The sequence below is a fragment of the Rattus norvegicus genome, chromosome 4 (assembly GCF_036323735.1).
Source record: "Rattus norvegicus strain BN/NHsdMcwi chromosome 4, GRCr8, whole genome shotgun sequence".
Taxonomy (NCBI): domain Eukaryota; kingdom Metazoa; phylum Chordata; class Mammalia; order Rodentia; family Muridae; genus Rattus; species Rattus norvegicus.
Genome location: NC_086022.1, coordinates 139,286,948 through 139,306,009, shown reverse-complemented (window position 1 = coordinate 139,306,009; position 19,062 = coordinate 139,286,948). Strand labels below are relative to the sequence as shown.

The following is a 19,062-nucleotide window of genomic DNA, read 5'->3' as shown; positions in this document are numbered from 1 at the left end:
TGCTCTCACTTGCAATAAGAGAACCTTTACCAGCATTGTACCCCTTCATGCAGACATCTAGGGATGACTTATCATTACTTTTATTTTTGAGAAATAGTATCTATTTGGGATCCTTGTCTCTGAATTGGCAGTAGATTTATTATCTCATGCACAGAGTTTGAGTATATTAGTTTTAGGGCTTACTATGAAAAGTCATTTTCAGTTTGGACCCAATACAAATGTCTGAATATATAGGTCTGCCCAGAGTTAATTTACATTATTACTAATGGAGATTACTTGCCCTGGGCACTCAGAGATGCTCTTAATACTCAATAATGTTCTTGTGAGATTCCTTTTGTGCTGTTAAGGGCTCATATCTACCATATCCGAATTTTTTATCCTCCATTTAAACTTATTCATTAACATCAATCATGGATTGCATCTACGAAGAAGTTATTTCTTGATAGTGAGGGCAGTCCTGTGGAGGAGGGCGATTTCATGCTATAGTACTTGGAGTCTTTATTCTCCATATCATATTACTCCATATCCATTACTGGACCTAGAATACACAACCTTTATAATGAATAGAAAGAAGCAAGGGTATGCTCAAAAACTTATTTTAATCCTAACATATACATGTGTACAAATTTTATTTCTATTTAATTATGACATTGCTGATTCTTTAATGACATAATTAATAGATCACATAGAAAACTAAATACCTTGTAGCCCAGCACTTCAGACTCATTTTCCATAGTTTTTACATGCTCCCAGTTCAGGCATAATTTGGAATTTGACAGCTTCCAGGCAATGTTTGCTGGTGGTTGGCTAGGTGCTTTAAAATATAATAAAGATCCAAATGAATATTAATTAGCTGATATTACAATGCAGCCACATGAAAAGAAAAAATAAGTCCCCATTGTTAGCATAAAAGAAGTGAAATGGTTTATTGTTATTTGAAATATCATACTGATTCTAATCATAGCAAGCAAATTTATTCAAATTTTGGTCATTCGGGAAGGTCTTTGTGACAGACTTATGAATTAATAATAGTTTGCTGAGTGTCCAGTATTAATTTATTAATCATTGATGTTGAGTTTGCTTACTTTGCAATATAGAAAATGATGGAGGTTTTGTTATATACTTTTGGAACTGGCTATTAATCAATGCTAACTAAATTCAATTTGGAAGCATTCTACATATATGCATAGGCATATAAATATTGTGTTCATGTGTTCATACACAGTTAATTGTGAATACACATCAAATCCTTGATGCTATATCCCTAATTTTCACTGTAATGAACAGAACCAATTTAAGATACTTTAAGCAAAATGATACAAATAAAATATGAAAGCTATATGTATAAGATAACTTTTAGAACCCTGCCAGAATGTTGCAGAGCCTCAAGAGAAGCAGAGTCACCAAGAGAAGACATTCCTTTTGGGCATCTTATTGAATGGCCATGTTCCTTAGCCAGCTTCTCATAGGCTATGTTTTTGTCACTCAGTATGTGTGTGGCTGAAATCATAACTGTACACAGTACATAATATTTGAACATTCCTTTGTAAAGGAATAGCCCAGGCTAAAAATCTACTCCCACCCCCCGGCAAAGAAATCCTTTGGTGGTTGTCAATCATATGAATATAGGTCTTAATTTGGATATATGTTTATATTAGTTCAAGCAAAGGTGGCTATGCACTGAAAAGTAAAGTATGCTTTATACTATTAACAATGCTCTGTGGAGCAGAAATAGGGGAAATCCTCATAGGTGCATTAATCACTCCAAATAACCTTTTCTCTGAACTCAGTTCTTTGAAATAAATGTTGTGTTGGAGTAGAGTAGCATCATATATGAAAAGGAGGGTGTAGAATTACCATTCTAAAATCATAGACAGAGTTGAATTTTAATGTTTTATATAGCAACAATAATGTTACTTCTAGAGTAAAAAGTCACTTGTCCCAAAGTGTATAGTGAACAAGGAAGTGAGTCAAAACAGAATACAGGGCCATTAGTTCTTGGCCAGTATCCAATGGTTTCACCATGACAACATGCCGCTTCTCAAAGGGACCACATGATGATCATTTTGAGACTGAGAGAAAGTAAGGAGAGATTTCAGAATCCTTCGTCTGAGGCAGAGATCAAACTGCCCAGCAAGATAGTAGTTTTCTGAATGTGTGGTGTGTAGAGAGCCTAGCATTTAACTCATTGGAACAATGATAGAAACACAGGCAGCTTCTTTGAACATTTTGAATCAATTGCTGTTTAATGTCTCATGTATCACTGGATATACCCAACATACTGAACTAGGGGCATTGCTAATAACCTCCCAAACCCTGATCACCCAACTTTTCTACCAAGTTTAGCATGGTATAGGTAGAGAGATGATGACCATGTAGTTTCATGTGGTCTAATTATCATTTTCTGTATTGTGTTCTCATCGAAAGATAGCTGGTCTTTTTCACATATTTTAAAAATTTTTGAGTGGGTGTGCCTTTTTCTACTCTGTATCTTCAACACCTAGCACAATGCATCGCTCAAACACAGTATATGACTGATAATTCAGATTTTCAGGATCATGCATCATGCGGTGTAAAGCCCAAACTATTCAATGTCTTACTCCCTTTATCAAATTTAATATGTGGTGGGTGAGTGCATGGCTCATAGGTGACAAAATGGGAACCATGCATTGATCATACCATGCTATGATCAAGGTCAAATTACCATGGTCAGACGTATAGTAATTCATGTGTATTTATGTGGACCAATGAGACTGGCCAAACCAAGATAATTTCTTGATTAAAAAAACAAATTAAAATTAGTAGCATAAAATATCTGTGTTGAGCACATACTTAACAATTGGCAAATGCTATTTTTATTTATGACAGACTGTGGCAAGAGTATCATTACAGCTATGTTCTGTCCATTTATTTCTAAGTGAATTATATAATCGTTTTTTCACATATAAAGTAGCTAGGATAAAAGTTCTCACAAGATATCAGAGACTCAATATCTTCTAGTTTGCTCTTTAGGTACATTTCTTCACAGCAGTGGATCCAAACTAACAACATCATGCAATTAACATGGAGCACATGTAAATTCAGCCCTTCAATGTCACGTTTTTGTTGTTGCTGTTTTGCTGTGCTTTGTTCTCTCTAAACATTCATTTACTGCTGTGGCTTTTGTTTGTGCAACTGATTTAGCATAAAAGGATTCCTTACACTACTGAGTCTACTGTGGATCTAACAGGCAAGGAGTCAGGGAGCTGAATTGTGCTACCTTGAAAGCCATGCAGTTGTGACTTTGGCAATAACCTTGTCCTTGATATGTAGGCATGTGTTTCTTCAAAGCAGAATGCAAAACATCCCATGGGCACAGCATGAGAAGCGCTGCTAGTATGTATGACTATGGATTACATGGGTTACTTGGAATGTTTAGCTTCTCTTACTGTCTGGAGGAAAGGAAGACTCAGATTTTGAAGTCAAGGTTCCAGAGTTCTACCTGTGAGCCCTAGCTTTATTACTTCTGAAATGAGAGTCATAATTCCTAGTTTATAAAACTCTTGGATCATGTGAAATACAGTAGGAAGCCTTTGCTTTGTCAGAGGTTTGTTATCAAGCCTCAGTGACCATTAAGTGTCTCTCCTAGGTATAGTGGTTCCCCAATTTCTGGTTATGACCTCATTCACTTTCAAGTGTTCAAAGCACTTTGCCACAGATAATATGATTATAACATTTACAAATGACTCATTTTTTAAATGTATTTCGCTTAATTTGAAGATCCTCCTTTCATGACATTGCTTTTGAATTTACTGTGTACTTCTGAGAGGAAGATGCAAGAAAGGATTCCATTTAATTGCTTGGGAGGCTATCACGACCTATAAACAGTTTTGTCTTAATTCAATATTAATTTAGAAACATGGGTGTCTATGCCATCCACTTGTCATTAGAAATAAAAACAACTCAAAACTTCTGAAGACTCTTTTGAAGGCTCTCACCATACTATTGGCATGGTTAACAGTCCAGATTTGGCATGGAGGGCCAAAGCATAGAGCAAATTTTCTTAGTGAAATTAAAATTTCTGATTAACTTAAGAAAACCAAAGCACTTGTCACATGTATCTTACAAAACATATTATGTTTCTTATGTAACATTCATGAATGGTAAACTCAACAAACACTTTTTCTACCTTTTAATTTTTTTTGCAGCCAATTTCCAAAGACCAAAATCATGTTCTATTAATCAAGTGACAGAGCAGCATTAAACCAGCCCTTCACAGCTCTAATGGCTTCTCTGTAATCAATTTTTCTGTAGATGGCATTTATATTCAGCTGTAGTTCACACTGTGAACCCAATTCAAAAACAACTTCTTATGTTACACTTCTAAGTAACAGCATGGGGTTGACATTTGGGCAAGAGAGAAAGAACATAAATGCAAGATGAAATAAAAGCTTAATGCTTCCTTTATGTCTAAATATGGATTGATTGCATATTTACAGCAAGAAAGACTCCAGTGCAGAGTGCTAGTCAGCCAATGTCCATGTCCAAATTGAGTCCAAATTTGCAAACACTTTCTGTTGCAGTGTCTGAGTATGACTTTCTACAACAGGCACAGTGTTTTGTTTATGATTTTCTTTTCCACCTGAAATTACTGTAAATATTTTCTTCTTTACATTGTAAATCTAAATGCCATCTGAGTGATGCCTTTGCGGATCACAATGCATTTGCTATACCTCTTGGCTGTTTTGGATACGCATTATTTGGAAGGCGTGATATTTATAAGTACAACACATATATTATTTGAAAATGACTATTAAATCATCACTACTGTTATTATCATAGACATTAATGTACTTATTAACCTTTATATATGCATGTATATGTACAGATATGTACATAAATACATAGAGATCTTTTGACCAACTCTTTTTTTTTCTCCATCTTTATTAACTTGGGTATTTCTTATTTACATTTCAATTGTTATTCCCTTTCCCGGTTTCCGGGCCAACATCCCCCTAACCCCTCCCTCTCCCCTTCTAGATGGGTGTTCCCCTCCCCATCCTCCCCCCATTACCACCCTCCCCGCAACAATCATGTTCACTGGGGGTTCAGTCTTGGCAGGACCAAGGGCTTCCCCTTCCACTGGTGCTCTTACTAGGCTATTCATTGCTACATATGAGGTTGGATCCCGGGATTAGTCCATGTATAGTCTTTGGGTAGTGGTTTAGTCTTGATATTGTGCATGCTTATCCAATATGCATCCTTCTACATACTGTTTCTTATGTGTATCTATACCTCTTATTAGCACAGGTCATTTCCTGAAACTTGTAGTAATATCATTTTTCTTTCTCTTATGCTAGGATGTTTAGCGAGTAAGAGAGAAATTATCAGAAGCAAACACACTTCAGTACTTAAAACTATATGTAACTCCTGACAGCACTATTCATTGCATTGATGACAGAAACTTTATATTGAATAAAAGTAATAAAGTTCTGACTTCTCCACAGCTTTGCCTGTCATGATAGCCAATCATAAGAAACAGAGAATTTTGGTATACGTGAGTTCTTTTTTTCTGATTTTACAATGAAAAAGCAAGTACCAAATTGAAAATCTAGACGGTGACAGTTTCAATGTGTGATGGATGAGGACTTCTCTTTTTTCTGCTACCAGTATTCAGAGGTAATCTTGATGTCATCTCAAGGACATGGGAAATCAAAGTTAAATCCAAGGGTACCACTTAGAATCAGGGCTGCCTTCAATGTTTCATTAAAGCTGTTCCACCTCTTACACCTTGGGTGTTTATGTGTGACCTCTGATGAACATTTCTCTAAAAAAATTCATGAAAAGAAAGTAAGGACTAGAAGTACTTTTATTTCTTTTAAAAATGAGCAAAAATCCAAGTACAATAATGGGCAAAGTGATGTAATACATGTTGCCATTCAATGGACCTTCACTGTATTTTAGCCCTGGTGTCCTTTAGGTAGGTTATTTCCTTCAGTGTCTTAAAAACTCTAAAACTGAGCATGATCCTTGGCTCTGCTTTTCAGTTACAAACATATATTTATAATTATCAAATAATAAAACCCCAGCTTCTAAAATAGTTCAGCCTTTAAAGCGGTTCTTCACAAGCATAAGTTCAATTCTCAGCATTTAAAAATGCCTGGTGTCATGGTACATACTTAAGGTCCATACCCAGGAATATACAAACAGAAGAACCAATGGGGCATGCTGATTAGCCACTCTTGTCTACCTGAGATTATCCTCTGGCTTCCATAGAAGAATACACAGATATACACACACACTAACACATACATGTAGCCCCCCATCCCCTTGAACATACACACAAATCAATATATTTATACCAGTCAAAATGAAAGTATGGATTAAGTAATATGCATGTCCTCAGTTCTCTCACTATGAAATACCATTCTTACTCTCTTTCAAAATACCCAAGGTTGTGTAATCCCTTCTCAGATATAAATATATTGAAGGCAAAATTGAATAGAGTTGTAAAGAGGGCAATTTGTTCTGTTATTAGGAATGGCAGGGATACTGCAAATGGTGAGTTTATGTAAAGACAGAACAATAAAAACGCTAGTGGTATATTTATCATTTGGGTGTATGCACCACAGGATCACTTGTACTCTGCAATTTGATCAGCTGTGCTTTTCTGTAGTGGTCCCTATCTATTACAAAAAGAACTTTCTTTGAAAATGGATGAGTACTTCTCTTAACAGTGGACATCAGATTAATATTTAGTTTGTAGCCAGGAATTTTAAGAGACTAGTAAAGTGGTAGTTGCAGGCTCTCCTTCAAGATCTATTATTCACTAGTCTTAGGAGTTAGGTTTCTAGTACCTAGAAAACCCTCACTCTGAAGGCTCAGGAATCATTGCAGAAGAGGGAAGAAAAGAAAGTAAGAAAGATGAACAGGAAGCTCGCTGGGAAATAGTTCTCCTGAAATGTAAGAAAGGCTAAACTCAGAAAGTCTAATCACCATGGCTTCACGGAGAAGACCTGAACAATAAATAAAATTGAAGGGCATGCTAATAAAAGGAAGAAAGTAGAGACTTAGACCTACACAATGAACTACAAGAAACCAGGAAATGCTTAGAGTAAGAAAATGGTTTTCCACAGGGAAAAGTCCCACATGAAATTAGTCATCCAATGTCAAATGATTTATCCTAAATCATAAACTTATAAGTAACATTAATATAGAGTATGAGCAGGTTGAATTTATTATTTTGTGTGTTTGTTTGTTATATATGTGTTTATAAATGTATATATACATCAAAGTAAAAGAAGCCATTGGGATATATATATATATATATATATATATATATATATATATATATATATAGAGAGAGAGAGAGAGAGAGAGAGAGAGAGAGAGATGAAAAGAAATGAGATCAAGAGGTGAATTGGAAGGTTTGGAAGAAATAAGGAGTGGAAAATTATTGATTTTCATAACAATTTCAAACCATAGACACAACTGTCTCTCAGCTACAATAATCTGTTCCTCCCCTTAAAAGAAAGGGCAATGGATACAGACTCAGGAATGCCCAAGATGCTGAGCCTAAGAGATGATAATGATGCATAAGAAATGATAAAGATTGTGGCTTAATCTCACAGAGATCTTCAGATTTCTGCCTCCTCAGTGCTGAGATTAGAGGTGTGAACCCCAGGTCTGGATTTAAGATCTCCTTTAATTCCTCTTCTCAAGATGGTAACCTAGTTCCATATCATCTTTCCCTGAGGTCACCACTCCCTTTATTCTATTATTTAATTTATCTTCTCAAACATAGGACTTAGCTCCATTCCACCTTTTGGTTCTTCCTTTCTCCTCGAACTGTACAGTATGTATTTTCTTCCTTCCTCAACCAGCTCCTTTTGATCAAATGTTCTTAGTGAGAGTGCACCTTAGTATATATACAGCAGTCTGTACTAGGATGCTTTGAGATTGCCTTTGCAAATGCAATCAGTCAACGTAAATCTCTTTGCATTAGCCAAAGATAGAGTCTTCCTGTAACGGCAAGAAGCAGCTACATTCTCCACTAAAATATCACAAAGAAGAACTCTAGGTAATGGAATAAATAGTTTTTACTTGGCACTTCTTGAGGGACCCCTCCCAGTTTAAAGTACACTTAGGATGACTGTCTTCTGTGCTTCTACTAAGTATGTTCCATTAGGAATCCCTTAAAGCATTATGCTGCTTTACTAACACAAAGTTTCAAATTTCACATTCTCTCAAAAGCAGTATAGTTGGGCCTATCACAGCCATGACCCAGTCCCTGGTGCCACTCTGTGTCTTAGGGTTTCATGCTGTGAAGAGATACCATGATCAAGGCAACTCTTATAAATGAAAAAATTCAATCAGGGCTGCCTTACATTTATAGAGGTTTAGTTCATTATCATATGTCAGGAAACATGACAGTCTCCAGGCAGAAATGGTGCTAGAGGAGGAGATAGAGTTCTAAAGCTTTAAAACAAATTTCTTTTTTTTTCCCCCTGACGCTGAGGACCAAACCCAGGACCTTGTGCTTGCTAGTCAAGCGCTCTACCACTGAGCTAAATCCCCAACCCCAGAGTTCTAAATCTTGATCCACCAATAGCACATGGGACCTATCTGCCATAATGTGTATGGAGGCATATGTGAATAGGAGGTGTATCCTCAAAGTGACATATTTCCTCCAAACACAAAAACCACATCAATTCCAAAAGACAAAACTTGTAACAGTGCTACTTCTGTAGGGCAAACATTCAAACATATGTCTACGGGGGCCTTACTTATTCAAGCCGCCATACAGGGCATGCTAGATGGACTTACTTTTAATAAAACTGCTTGAAGAGCTACATTCCTTACTTGATGGGGAAATAATGTGCTATTATATAACACCAATAAGTTTGGCATTTAATCTAAAATTTTAAAACTATTTGAAGTATTGTGTTGGTTCGACAGTATAAAATTGTATCTTCTTAAAGGAATATAAAATTGATATAAACCATATACACTTAACTTAGGGTACATAAAATATTAAAAACAGTAACAGTACTAATCATATACATTTCTAATAAGCCTGTATTTTGTCAGAGACTATTAAAAAATCTTCTCCTGTTCTTTGGTATCTCTCACTCAGATAGAATAATTCCCTGGACAATCTCAAAGTCAGTGGTTGATGGGATTTTCATTCAGACTTGAGGTTAGGTAAGAAGAAACCAACCTGCTCCAGAAACAGAAGACTGTTGTCTTTGTTTTTTATTTATTTATTTATTGTTGTGACAAAACACAATGATTTAGGTAATTTATCCAGTAAAGTATTTAATTGGACTTACAGTTTCAGAAGGTTAAAGTCTACATTGGTAGAGCAATGCATGGTGTTAGAAAACTCAGAGCTCACAACTTCATCCACAAACAGAAGGCAGAAAAAGCATACTGGGAATAGCATGAGTCTTTTGATATCTCAAAGCCTATAATCAATGATACACCTCTCTCAAGAAGGGCACACTACCAAATCCTTTCAAAAATATTTCCAATTGGGGGGCAAATAGTCAAATATATGATATTATGGAAGTCTTTCTCACATATACCATCACAATTATAATATAATAGAATGAATACTTCATTCAGTCAGTCAATGTAGTATAAGATAGGAGAAGGAATAGAACTTTATGTTTTTTAAAATCTTTTTTCTAGCCAATCTATCATAAGATAGAAAGTGGGGAAAAACAGGGCATGAAGATTTCAGTTTACATGTACAGGCACTCAGAAAATGCTCTTAAATTCTGGAGAATACACAGTAACTAAAGGGCACTATGAAAGTCCAAAATCTCTGTCTTCCTGCTTTATCTTTTAAGTAATTTGATTACCTCTGCTCAGAGCCAATGAAAAATCAGTGAAGGCTGAAAGCAAAAAGGAAGCATAACTTTAGCATGTTCTAGTCCAAGATGCCTTCTAAGTTCCAAGAAGTCTGAGATCATTGTCCTTAACTTGTAATTTGCTCTTCTAGAAGACCTGAGTTTTGTTTCCAACACCCAGTTGTGAAGCTTATAACCACTTGTAATTCTAACTCTTAGGTGCATCTGTTACCTGCTTCTGACCCCTGCAGGTCCACACAAACATACACACACACACACACACACACACACACACACACACACACACACACAAACACCCTGACAAGAGACTTAATCAGAGTGGCTATACAGCAAGAACAAGTATAGAAGTTTGGGCAGTTTATGTCCATATTTGGGAATAATAATAATCTTTAGGCCTTGATAGGGAAAAAATGGGACAAAGGGCAAAACATTTGTACATATAAAATTTGAATAGAGTCATTGCTCTGTAGATAAAATTAAAATGCTTATCACCTTCTCATCTTTACACAATCTGTATCTTGGGGTCTTTTAAATACTATTCATATACTCTATAATAACCCTCGATATTACCTGAGCAGGTAATTTAACAATACCTCCAGGAACAGTTAAGTGAAGTGGGGCAGGCTATCCACTAAATAGACAATTGTATGTCATGACTGAGGTTGTACACTGCAGCAGGAGCAATCATCTTAGAGTAATCGACTTGTTCCTTTGAGAAATAAAGACTTCTTTGAAACACCTTGCAGAACCATAGCTAAGACGGTCATCAGATCATTATTTGACAATGGCTGTTTAATTATAAAAATCAGAATATTTTTTATATTTGAGTTGGCCCTTTGTTATTAATTAGCTCTTTGACCTTGACCAACATTTACAAGAATGCACATAATGTTGTTTTTTCCTCTTTCTGTAGGTGAAATGATTGAAACTCTGAAGACTGAATAACTAATTTGTGTCCACAGCCAAGGGATCGGTATTTTATCTCATTTTGTAGGGAGCAGCAAACATTATAATCTTAAGAACTCTTCTCTTAGTCATAGACATAATGTACTTTCTTTTTAGAGATCTGAAAATATCAAAATAGTTTATTTTATTCCCACTTAATGTAAAAATTATCTGGAAAAGTACAAACCAAGTCACCAAGCCTATGGAGCAATAAAACCTTGTGGTAGAAAGAATGAAGTAGCCAGGGAGCACAGGAAAGGCTACTACTCACAGATTAATGTTATGTATGACCTGGATTATGGTGTATACTCACGGGACTTTTTCGTGGTGACATTAACTGGTGGACTTGAGGGTCCTGTCCCTGCAGTGTTGTAGGCTCTCACAGAAGCAAAGTAAATCGTATTAGCTCTTAGCCCTGTAATATTCTTGGTTGTGACATTTCCACTGACTCTAATTTTCCCAATCATAGATTCTTTGGAGTTGTCAGTCCAGTATAAGACCTGAGTGGTAAAACCAAAATGATGAATAAATTCATTGTTTTCTCTAAAATATCAACTGTTGGAGAATAAATGACAAAATGTGTTTACTAAAATGTATGTACTTCTCCAGGAAAATAAATATATTAATAGAGAGTAAAGAAGGAATATTTTCCATGATAAAAAAGAATACCTGGGTATTTTTAAGTTACCAAAATGACTTAAAATTATCAATTTTAACAAAGAACATATAATAATTCAGAGTAATACAAACCCTATTCCATCAATCAGATGTGTTGGTATTACCCTTTCTTTCAGAATTCTTGGATACCCAGAATAATTAATGACTCAAACCACAGTATTCACTTGCTATATAAAACATTATTTCACACACACTGAAATGATACAAAAGAGGGGTTGGGAATTTAGCTCAGTGGTAGAGCGCTTGCCTAGCAAGCGCAAGGCCCTGGGTTTGGTCCCCAGCTCCGAAAAAAAAGAAGAAATGATACAAAAGTACATGAAGTTCAGTAGCAGCTCTTGAGATCCCAAATACAGCATGTTAGAATTTATATATACAGAGAGAGAGAGAGAGAGAGAGAGAGAGAGAGAGAGAATCTATTAATGTGAAGAAAAGCAATGTTGGTCAGTGAGGAAAACAGATTAGAAAAACATCAGTCTCAGAATAAGAGGGCATGGAATTTCTAAGGCACCTGGAACATGAGTAGAAGTTTTGTTTTTGTTTTTGTTTTTCTGTTGTTTTTTTTTTTACTTTTTTCACTTGCTTTTGTTTTTGCTTTTGCTTCTTTCAGGGGGAAGGGGTTTATAAGAAAGGAGAAGAAAAAAGGAGAGGAAAATGATTAATATTTAGAAAAATATTGTTTTATAAAAGAGAAAATATCCATGACCTGAGTCAATTGACTTGTAGGCTGAAGACGAATAAGTGATTAAATATGTCCCCATTACGTGCCCTCAATCTAAAACAAAGTTGAATAAAAGTAATTTACTTCATTTTGAACAGTTTAAATAGAACAAACTGAGAAAAAATATGTATTTATTCCCTTGTTTCTTATGTCCCTCAACCTTGATTAAATCTCTTCAAATCATATTCTAAAAAAAGGTCTAAGTAGAATTCTGTGGTTTAAGATTTCAAGAGTCTGACTTTACCCCTCTCTAAGAATATAATGATTCTAGTTTTAAAAATTAAATACTCTTCTCTTTGATCACTTGAAAAGAAATATTGTGGTAATTTCATATGAACTTTGTCCTCTTAACAGTTTTTTCTGCATTATATTTGCCTTTTACGTGCAATGCTGTAGTCTACACATCTTACTTGATTGCAATCACAAACCTATTATAATGGATATTTTATAGTGGTAAATTTGTTTACCTAAGAACACATGGTAATATTCCTTCTCCTCTTCTCCGCTTTGAGCTGAAAACATTGTTATGGCTCAGATCTGCTATACTATTCCAAAGACCTCTATATTGAAAGACTCACTACAGGCCAATGAAATTATGGGGAGTGAGAAGAATCTAGAGGAGGTGGCATCTTGTAGGGAGAGTTAGATCATTGAGATCATGACCCTGAAAGTGATATGACCAGGGAGCTGTCCAGTATCATTGTTTTCTCTCAGCCACAGCAAGCATCTTTCCTTGCCACATGTTCTAACATATCCTCTCTGTGCTCTGCCTCCCAACACACAAAGCAACAAGCCTAGTATAGTCTGAAACTCTAAAATTGTGAGTGAAAATAAATTATTTATGCCTTTAACATTTTTCAAAATTATTTATTTGTGTATATATACAACTGTGAGAATATATGTGTCTTTGTGTATATGACCATGTGGTACCTTTGCAAGTAGAGGTCAAAAAAGAGCATAGATTCATCTTTCTATATTCCACATTCTTTTTTTTCCAATCGATTATAACAGTTATTTAGGTACAATGGTGCAAAGCAGAGCCTTAATGCATATACTGTTATAAGATAGAAAACATGCCATCTTAACAAACTCCTATGCAGAAGGCTTTGTATAGGGAGTTGCCTCATTTGGATGCAGTGTTCAGTCAGTGTGAATTACCTCATAGCCCAGCACTCTTCCAGTGTTTCTATTCCAAGCAATGGCATTCCAGGAAACCTCCATGTCAGAAGCAGAAAAACTCTGGACAGAAGTTCCTCTTGGAGCCAGCCGAGGTTCTACCAGCAAGGAAATGACATCACTGTATTTAAGAGAAAGCCTCAAGGAAAATGAAACAAACAAACAAGCAAGCAAACACAGATTGTATGTAAAGTTGCAAGGTAAACCATTCCAACACTGAAAAGAGCTTACCATCTTCCCCAGAGTAGACAATAGACACGGTACTCAGGGAACCTTCGCCTTCATTGTTGTACACTCCCACTTTGACTTCAAAGGGAGACAAAGGCATGATGCTTTCATTTCTGTAGATGAACTTTGAAGATTCTACAAGAGCCACCTTTTCTTTCATCCAGGTTGTTGAGCCCACTGGCCGGAACATGATGATATATCCAAACCCCTCTCCATTCTGTAGTTCTTCTGGAATAGGCTTGGGCAGAATGCAATCAACCACTGAGTATTCCTGAAAAATCTATTGAACTGTATTTGTTGATTATGTTTCTTCTATACAGGCAATTATGGATATTTAATGAAAAACGAAAAGTACTTTCACATCCAGTTTCATTTAGGAAAATGTTTCTAATAGCTCCACATTTCAAGATGAAATATAAAGCAAATTATATATATATATTTATATTAATATATCAATTTATTAACCTATTATAATTAATTTATTAACTACTCATGGTAAATATACCTTATTTTCAATATTTTAATAATTCTTCTAAGATGAGTGTGATATAATCAACTTTTAATAACATTCAATGTAAGAAAGAATATTTTATTGAAAAACATATAGAAACTCAGTATTTTAAAGCATGTGCTTCATTAACAACATTGGTGTGCATTTATCCTGACAAAAAATTATGCATAGCTAATTTCAAGAAATCAAGGTCCACCCAACAGAGTTAAAACCTATTGTCACTGAATGAGACTATTATGTGTTCTTTCATAACTCTGTAGATATGAAAATTATAATTATATGAACTGGGAAGAAAAAATTGTTTCATACTGGACATTTATCTCACCTGATTGTAACTACATTATATTTATGAATCAATAGAATTTTCTGTTTTTCTACAGGAAAAATATTTCTGCCGTGTTATTTTGTTATTTTATTATTTGATAAGTGTGTTACTAACCCAGCACATGATTAGTGGCCTTCATGGTTACATCCTTTAGGTTTCTGCTTGTACCACAACTTCCAGTTCTATACCGCAGAGCATAAGGCACAACATACTCCAGTATCTGTGTCTCTTTAATGCTCTATAGCAATTAACAGACCAAACCGATTCCTCTTATAGAATTTTAATATGAAGTCCAGAGGGTACTAAAACAAAACCCAGCATAGGCAATAAGGACGACGAATGAGAAAAAAAAATACATAGGTAAAGTAGAGTCTAAGCTTTTGTTTGTTTTGTTTCTTTTAAGCTATTAGACAACAGACTTTGTTCAGCAGGTAAGGGTACTTTTCACTCATTCTGACCACCTGCGTTCCGTCTCTGGATTCACAAGTTGTCTTCTGACTTCCACATGGACGTTTGCTTATACACAAGCATGCGTACCCCACGTGCAGAAAACAAAGGATGTAATAAATATCTCTGAAAGTTCTAAAGAAAGTAGGGAGGAAATAGAGATTCGTTAGCAGCCATGCAAAAACTGTAAGCCAAGCAATTGGAAAGCATCGCATCCATGCACAAGAAATGAGGAGAGCTCGGCCTAGGTTATAGGAACAGCTGACTAGGACTCCTATGGCCTCCAGAGATGGACGCTGTTCCACTTCCCCAATTGACTGGCTGCTCAGTTACAGACGTGTTTTCATTTCCTCATTACTTTCTCTGTAGCTTTAAAATAAATCCCCATTCACCGAGATGATCCAAACTCATCTCTATTTTCTCCCACATGAAGCAATCTAAAAAATACATTGAGCAATGAGATGAGAAAAAGAAAAAGGAAAACAGCTGATGAAACTGGAAAAAAGATTTTTCTGTTGGGAAGGGGGGGCAGAAGTGTACAGTTAGTTGGGAATGATTTTGAAGAGTCTTGTAAGATTTCAGCAATATGTATTTCATTTATTTTGAAGTTTTTTTTCATTCTCAGATGTCAATGTTCAGTTATATATCCAGAAGACATTTTTTCTTAGTAAAGCCCAAACGCTCTTTATCATGCTGTCCCGGCAAGAAAGGACTAAGACGCTTCCTGGTTGCTGCCACCGCAGAGAGCCCTTGGGCAGCACCCCGCAAGCAAACTTGAGCCTCGGGACCACAGGTAAGACCAACTTGTCTGCTGCAAGAGAGCTGCCTGGTGAGATCAGGACATACAGAGGCAGAGTTCATCTAGGACCAGGCACGTCCTGTGTTTACCGGAAGTCCCACACCCGCGGATCCCGGCCCGCAGCAGCTCTCTGCTCCCAGACCCCGTGGGAAAGAGACCTCACCGCCTGATCAGGTGGGCACCCCTGAGGCTGCAGAGCGGAAGAGACCACTAACACTGCCCACCCCTGCCCACATCCCTGGCACAAGAGGAAACTGTATAAGGCCTCTGGGATCCCGTGGGGGAGGGCCCAGGAGCAGCAGGACCCCTGTCTGAGACACCTCCGGAACCTGAGGGAAACAGACCAGATAAACAGATCTCTGCACCCAAATGCCGTGGGAGGGAGAGCTGAACCTTCAGAGAGGCAGACAAGCCTGGGAAACCAGAAGAGACTGCTCTCTGTGCACACATCTCGGACGCCAGAGGAAAACACCAAAGGCCATCTGGAACCCTGGTGCACTGAAGCTCCCGGAAAGGGCGGCACAGGTCTTCCTGGTTGCTGCCGCTGCAGAGAGCCCGTGGGCAGCACCCCACGAGCGAACTTGAGCCTCGGGACCAGAGGTAAGACCAACTTTTCTGCTGCAAGAAAGCTGCCTGGTGAACTCAAGACACAGGACCACAGGAACAGCTGAAGACCTGTAGAGAGGAAAAACTACACGCCCGAAAGCAGAACACTCTGTCCCCATAACTGACTGAAAGAGAGGAAAACATGTCTACAGCACTCCTGACACACAGGCTTATAGGAGAGTCTAGCCACTGTCAGAAATAGCAGAACAAAGTAACACTAGAGATAATCTGATGGCGAGAGGCAAGCACAGGAACCCAAGCAACAGAAACGAAGACTACATGGCATCATCGGAGACCAATTCTCCCACCAAAACAAACATGGAATATCCAAACACACCAGAAAAGCAAGATCTAGTTTCAAAATCATTTTTGATCATGATGCTGGAGGACTTCAAGAAAGACATGAAGAACTCCCTTAGAGAACAAGTAGAAGCCTACAGAGAGGAATCGCAAAAATCCCTGAAAGAATTCCAGGAAAACACAATCAAACAGTTGAAGAAATTAAAAATGGAAATAGAAGCAATCAAGAAAGAACACATGGAAACAACCCTGGATATAGAAAACCAAAAGAAGAGACAAGGAGCTGTAGATACAAGCTTCACCAACAGAATACAAGAGATGGAAGAGAGAATCTCAGGAGCAGAAGATTCCATAGAAATCATGGACTCAACTGTCAAAGATAATGTAAAGCTGAAAAAGCTACTGGTCCAAAACATACAGGAAATCCAAGACTCAATGAGAAGATCAAACCTAAGGATAATAGGTATAGAAGAGAGTGAAGACTCCCAGCTCAAAGGACCAGTAAATATCTTCAACAAAATCATAGAAGAAAACTTCCCTAACCTAAAAAAAGAGATACCCATAGGCATAAAAGAAGCCTACAGAACTCCAAATAGATTGGACCAGAAAAGAAACACCTCCCGTCACATAATAGTCAAAACACCAAACGCACAAAATAAAGAAAGAATATTAAAAGCAGTAAGGGAAAAAGGTCAAGTAACATATAAAGGCAGACCTATCAGAATCACACCAGACTTCTCGCCAGAAACTATGAAGGCCAGAAGATCCTGGACTGATGTCATACAGAACCTAAGAGAACACAAATGCCAGCCCAGGTTACTGTATCCTGCAAAACTCTCAATTAACATAGATGGAAAAACCAAGATATTCCATGACAAAACCAAATTTACACAATATCTTTCTACAAATCCAGCACTACAAAGGATGATAAATGGTAAAGCCCAACATAAAGAGGCAAGCTATACCCTAGAAGAAGCAAGAAACTAATCGTCTTGGCAACAAAACAAGGAGAATGAAAGCACACAAACATAACCTCGCATCCAAATATGAATATAACGGGAAGCAATAATCACTATTCCTTAATATCTCTCAACATCAATGGCCTCAACTCCCCAATAAAAAGACATAGATTAACAAACTGGATACACAACGAGGACCCTGCATTCTGCTGCCTACAGGAAACACACCTCAGAGACAAAGACAGACATTACCTCAGAGTGAAAGGCTGGAAAACAATTTTCAAAGCAAATGGTCAGAAGAAGCAAGCTGGAGTAGCCATTCTAATATCAAATAAAATCAATTTTCAACTAAAAGTCATCAAAAAAGATAAGGAAGGACACTTCATATTCATCAAAGGAAAAATCCACCAAGATGAACTCTCAATCCTAAATATCTATGCCCCAAATACAAGGGCAACTACATATGTAAAAGAAACCTTCCTAAAGCTCAAAACACACATTGCACCTCACACAATAATAGTGGGAGATTTCAATACCCCACTCTCATCAATGGACAGATCATGGAAACAGAAATTAAATAGAGACGTAGACAGACTAAGAGAAGTCATGAGCCAAATGGACTTAACGGATATTTATAGAACATTCTATCCTAAAGCAAAAGGATATACCTTCTTCTCAGCTCCTCATGGTACTTTCTCCAAAATTGACCATATAATTGGTCAAAAAACGGGCCTCAACAGGTACAGAAAGATAGAAATAATCCCATGCGTGCTATCGGACCACCACGGCCTAAAACTGGTCTTCAATAACAATCAAGGAAGAATGCCCACATATACTTGGAAATTGAACAATGCTCTACTCAATGATAACCTGGTCAAGGAAGAAATAAAGAAAGAAATTAAAAACTTTTTAGAATTTAATGATAATGAAGGTACAACATACCCAAACTTATGGGACACAATGAAAGCTGTGCTAAGAGGAAAACTCATAGCGCTGAGTGCCTGCAGAAAGAAACAGGAAAGAGCATATGTCAGCAGCTTGACAGCACACCTAAAAGCTCTAGAACAAAAAGAAGCACATACACCCAGGAGGAGTAGAAGGCAGGAAATAATCAAACTCAGAGCGGAAATCAACCAAGTAGAAACAAAAAGGACCATAGAAAGAATCAACAGAACCAAAAGTTGGTTCTTTGAGAAAATCAACAAGATAGATAAACCCTTAGCCAGACTAACGAGAGGACACAGAGAGTGTGTCCAAATTAACAAAATCAGAAATGAAAAGGGAGACATAACAACAGATTCAGAGGAAATGCAAAAAATCATCAGATCTTACTATAAAAACCTATTTTCAACAAAACTTGAAAATCTTCAGGAAATGGACAATTTCCTAGACAGATACCAGGTACCGAAGTTAAATCAGGAACAGATAAACCAGTTAAACAACCCCATAACTCCTAAGGAAATAGAAGCAGTCATTAAAGGTCTCCCAACCAAAAAGAGCCCAGGTCCAGACGGGT

The 19,062-nt window shown here is 36.9% G+C and overlaps 1 protein-coding gene across 2 annotated transcripts in view; it reads right to left on the bottom strand.

Moving 5' to 3' along the window:
- Cntn6 (contactin 6) overlaps window positions 1-19,062 on the bottom strand; it is a 396,250-nt gene that overhangs the window by 1,330 nt on the left and 375,858 nt on the right. For both annotated transcript variants that reach the window (XM_039107156.2, NM_013225.2), the window contains exons 18-21: window positions 13,603-13,837; window positions 13,354-13,469; window positions 11,113-11,299; window positions 702-814 (exon numbers count right to left, since the gene is read on the bottom strand). In XM_039107156.2, the coding sequence (XP_038963084.1) occupies window positions 702-814; window positions 11,113-11,299; window positions 13,354-13,469; window positions 13,603-13,837 (651 nt within the window). The remainder of the gene's footprint in view (window positions 1-701; window positions 815-11,112; window positions 11,300-13,353; window positions 13,470-13,602; window positions 13,838-19,062) is intronic.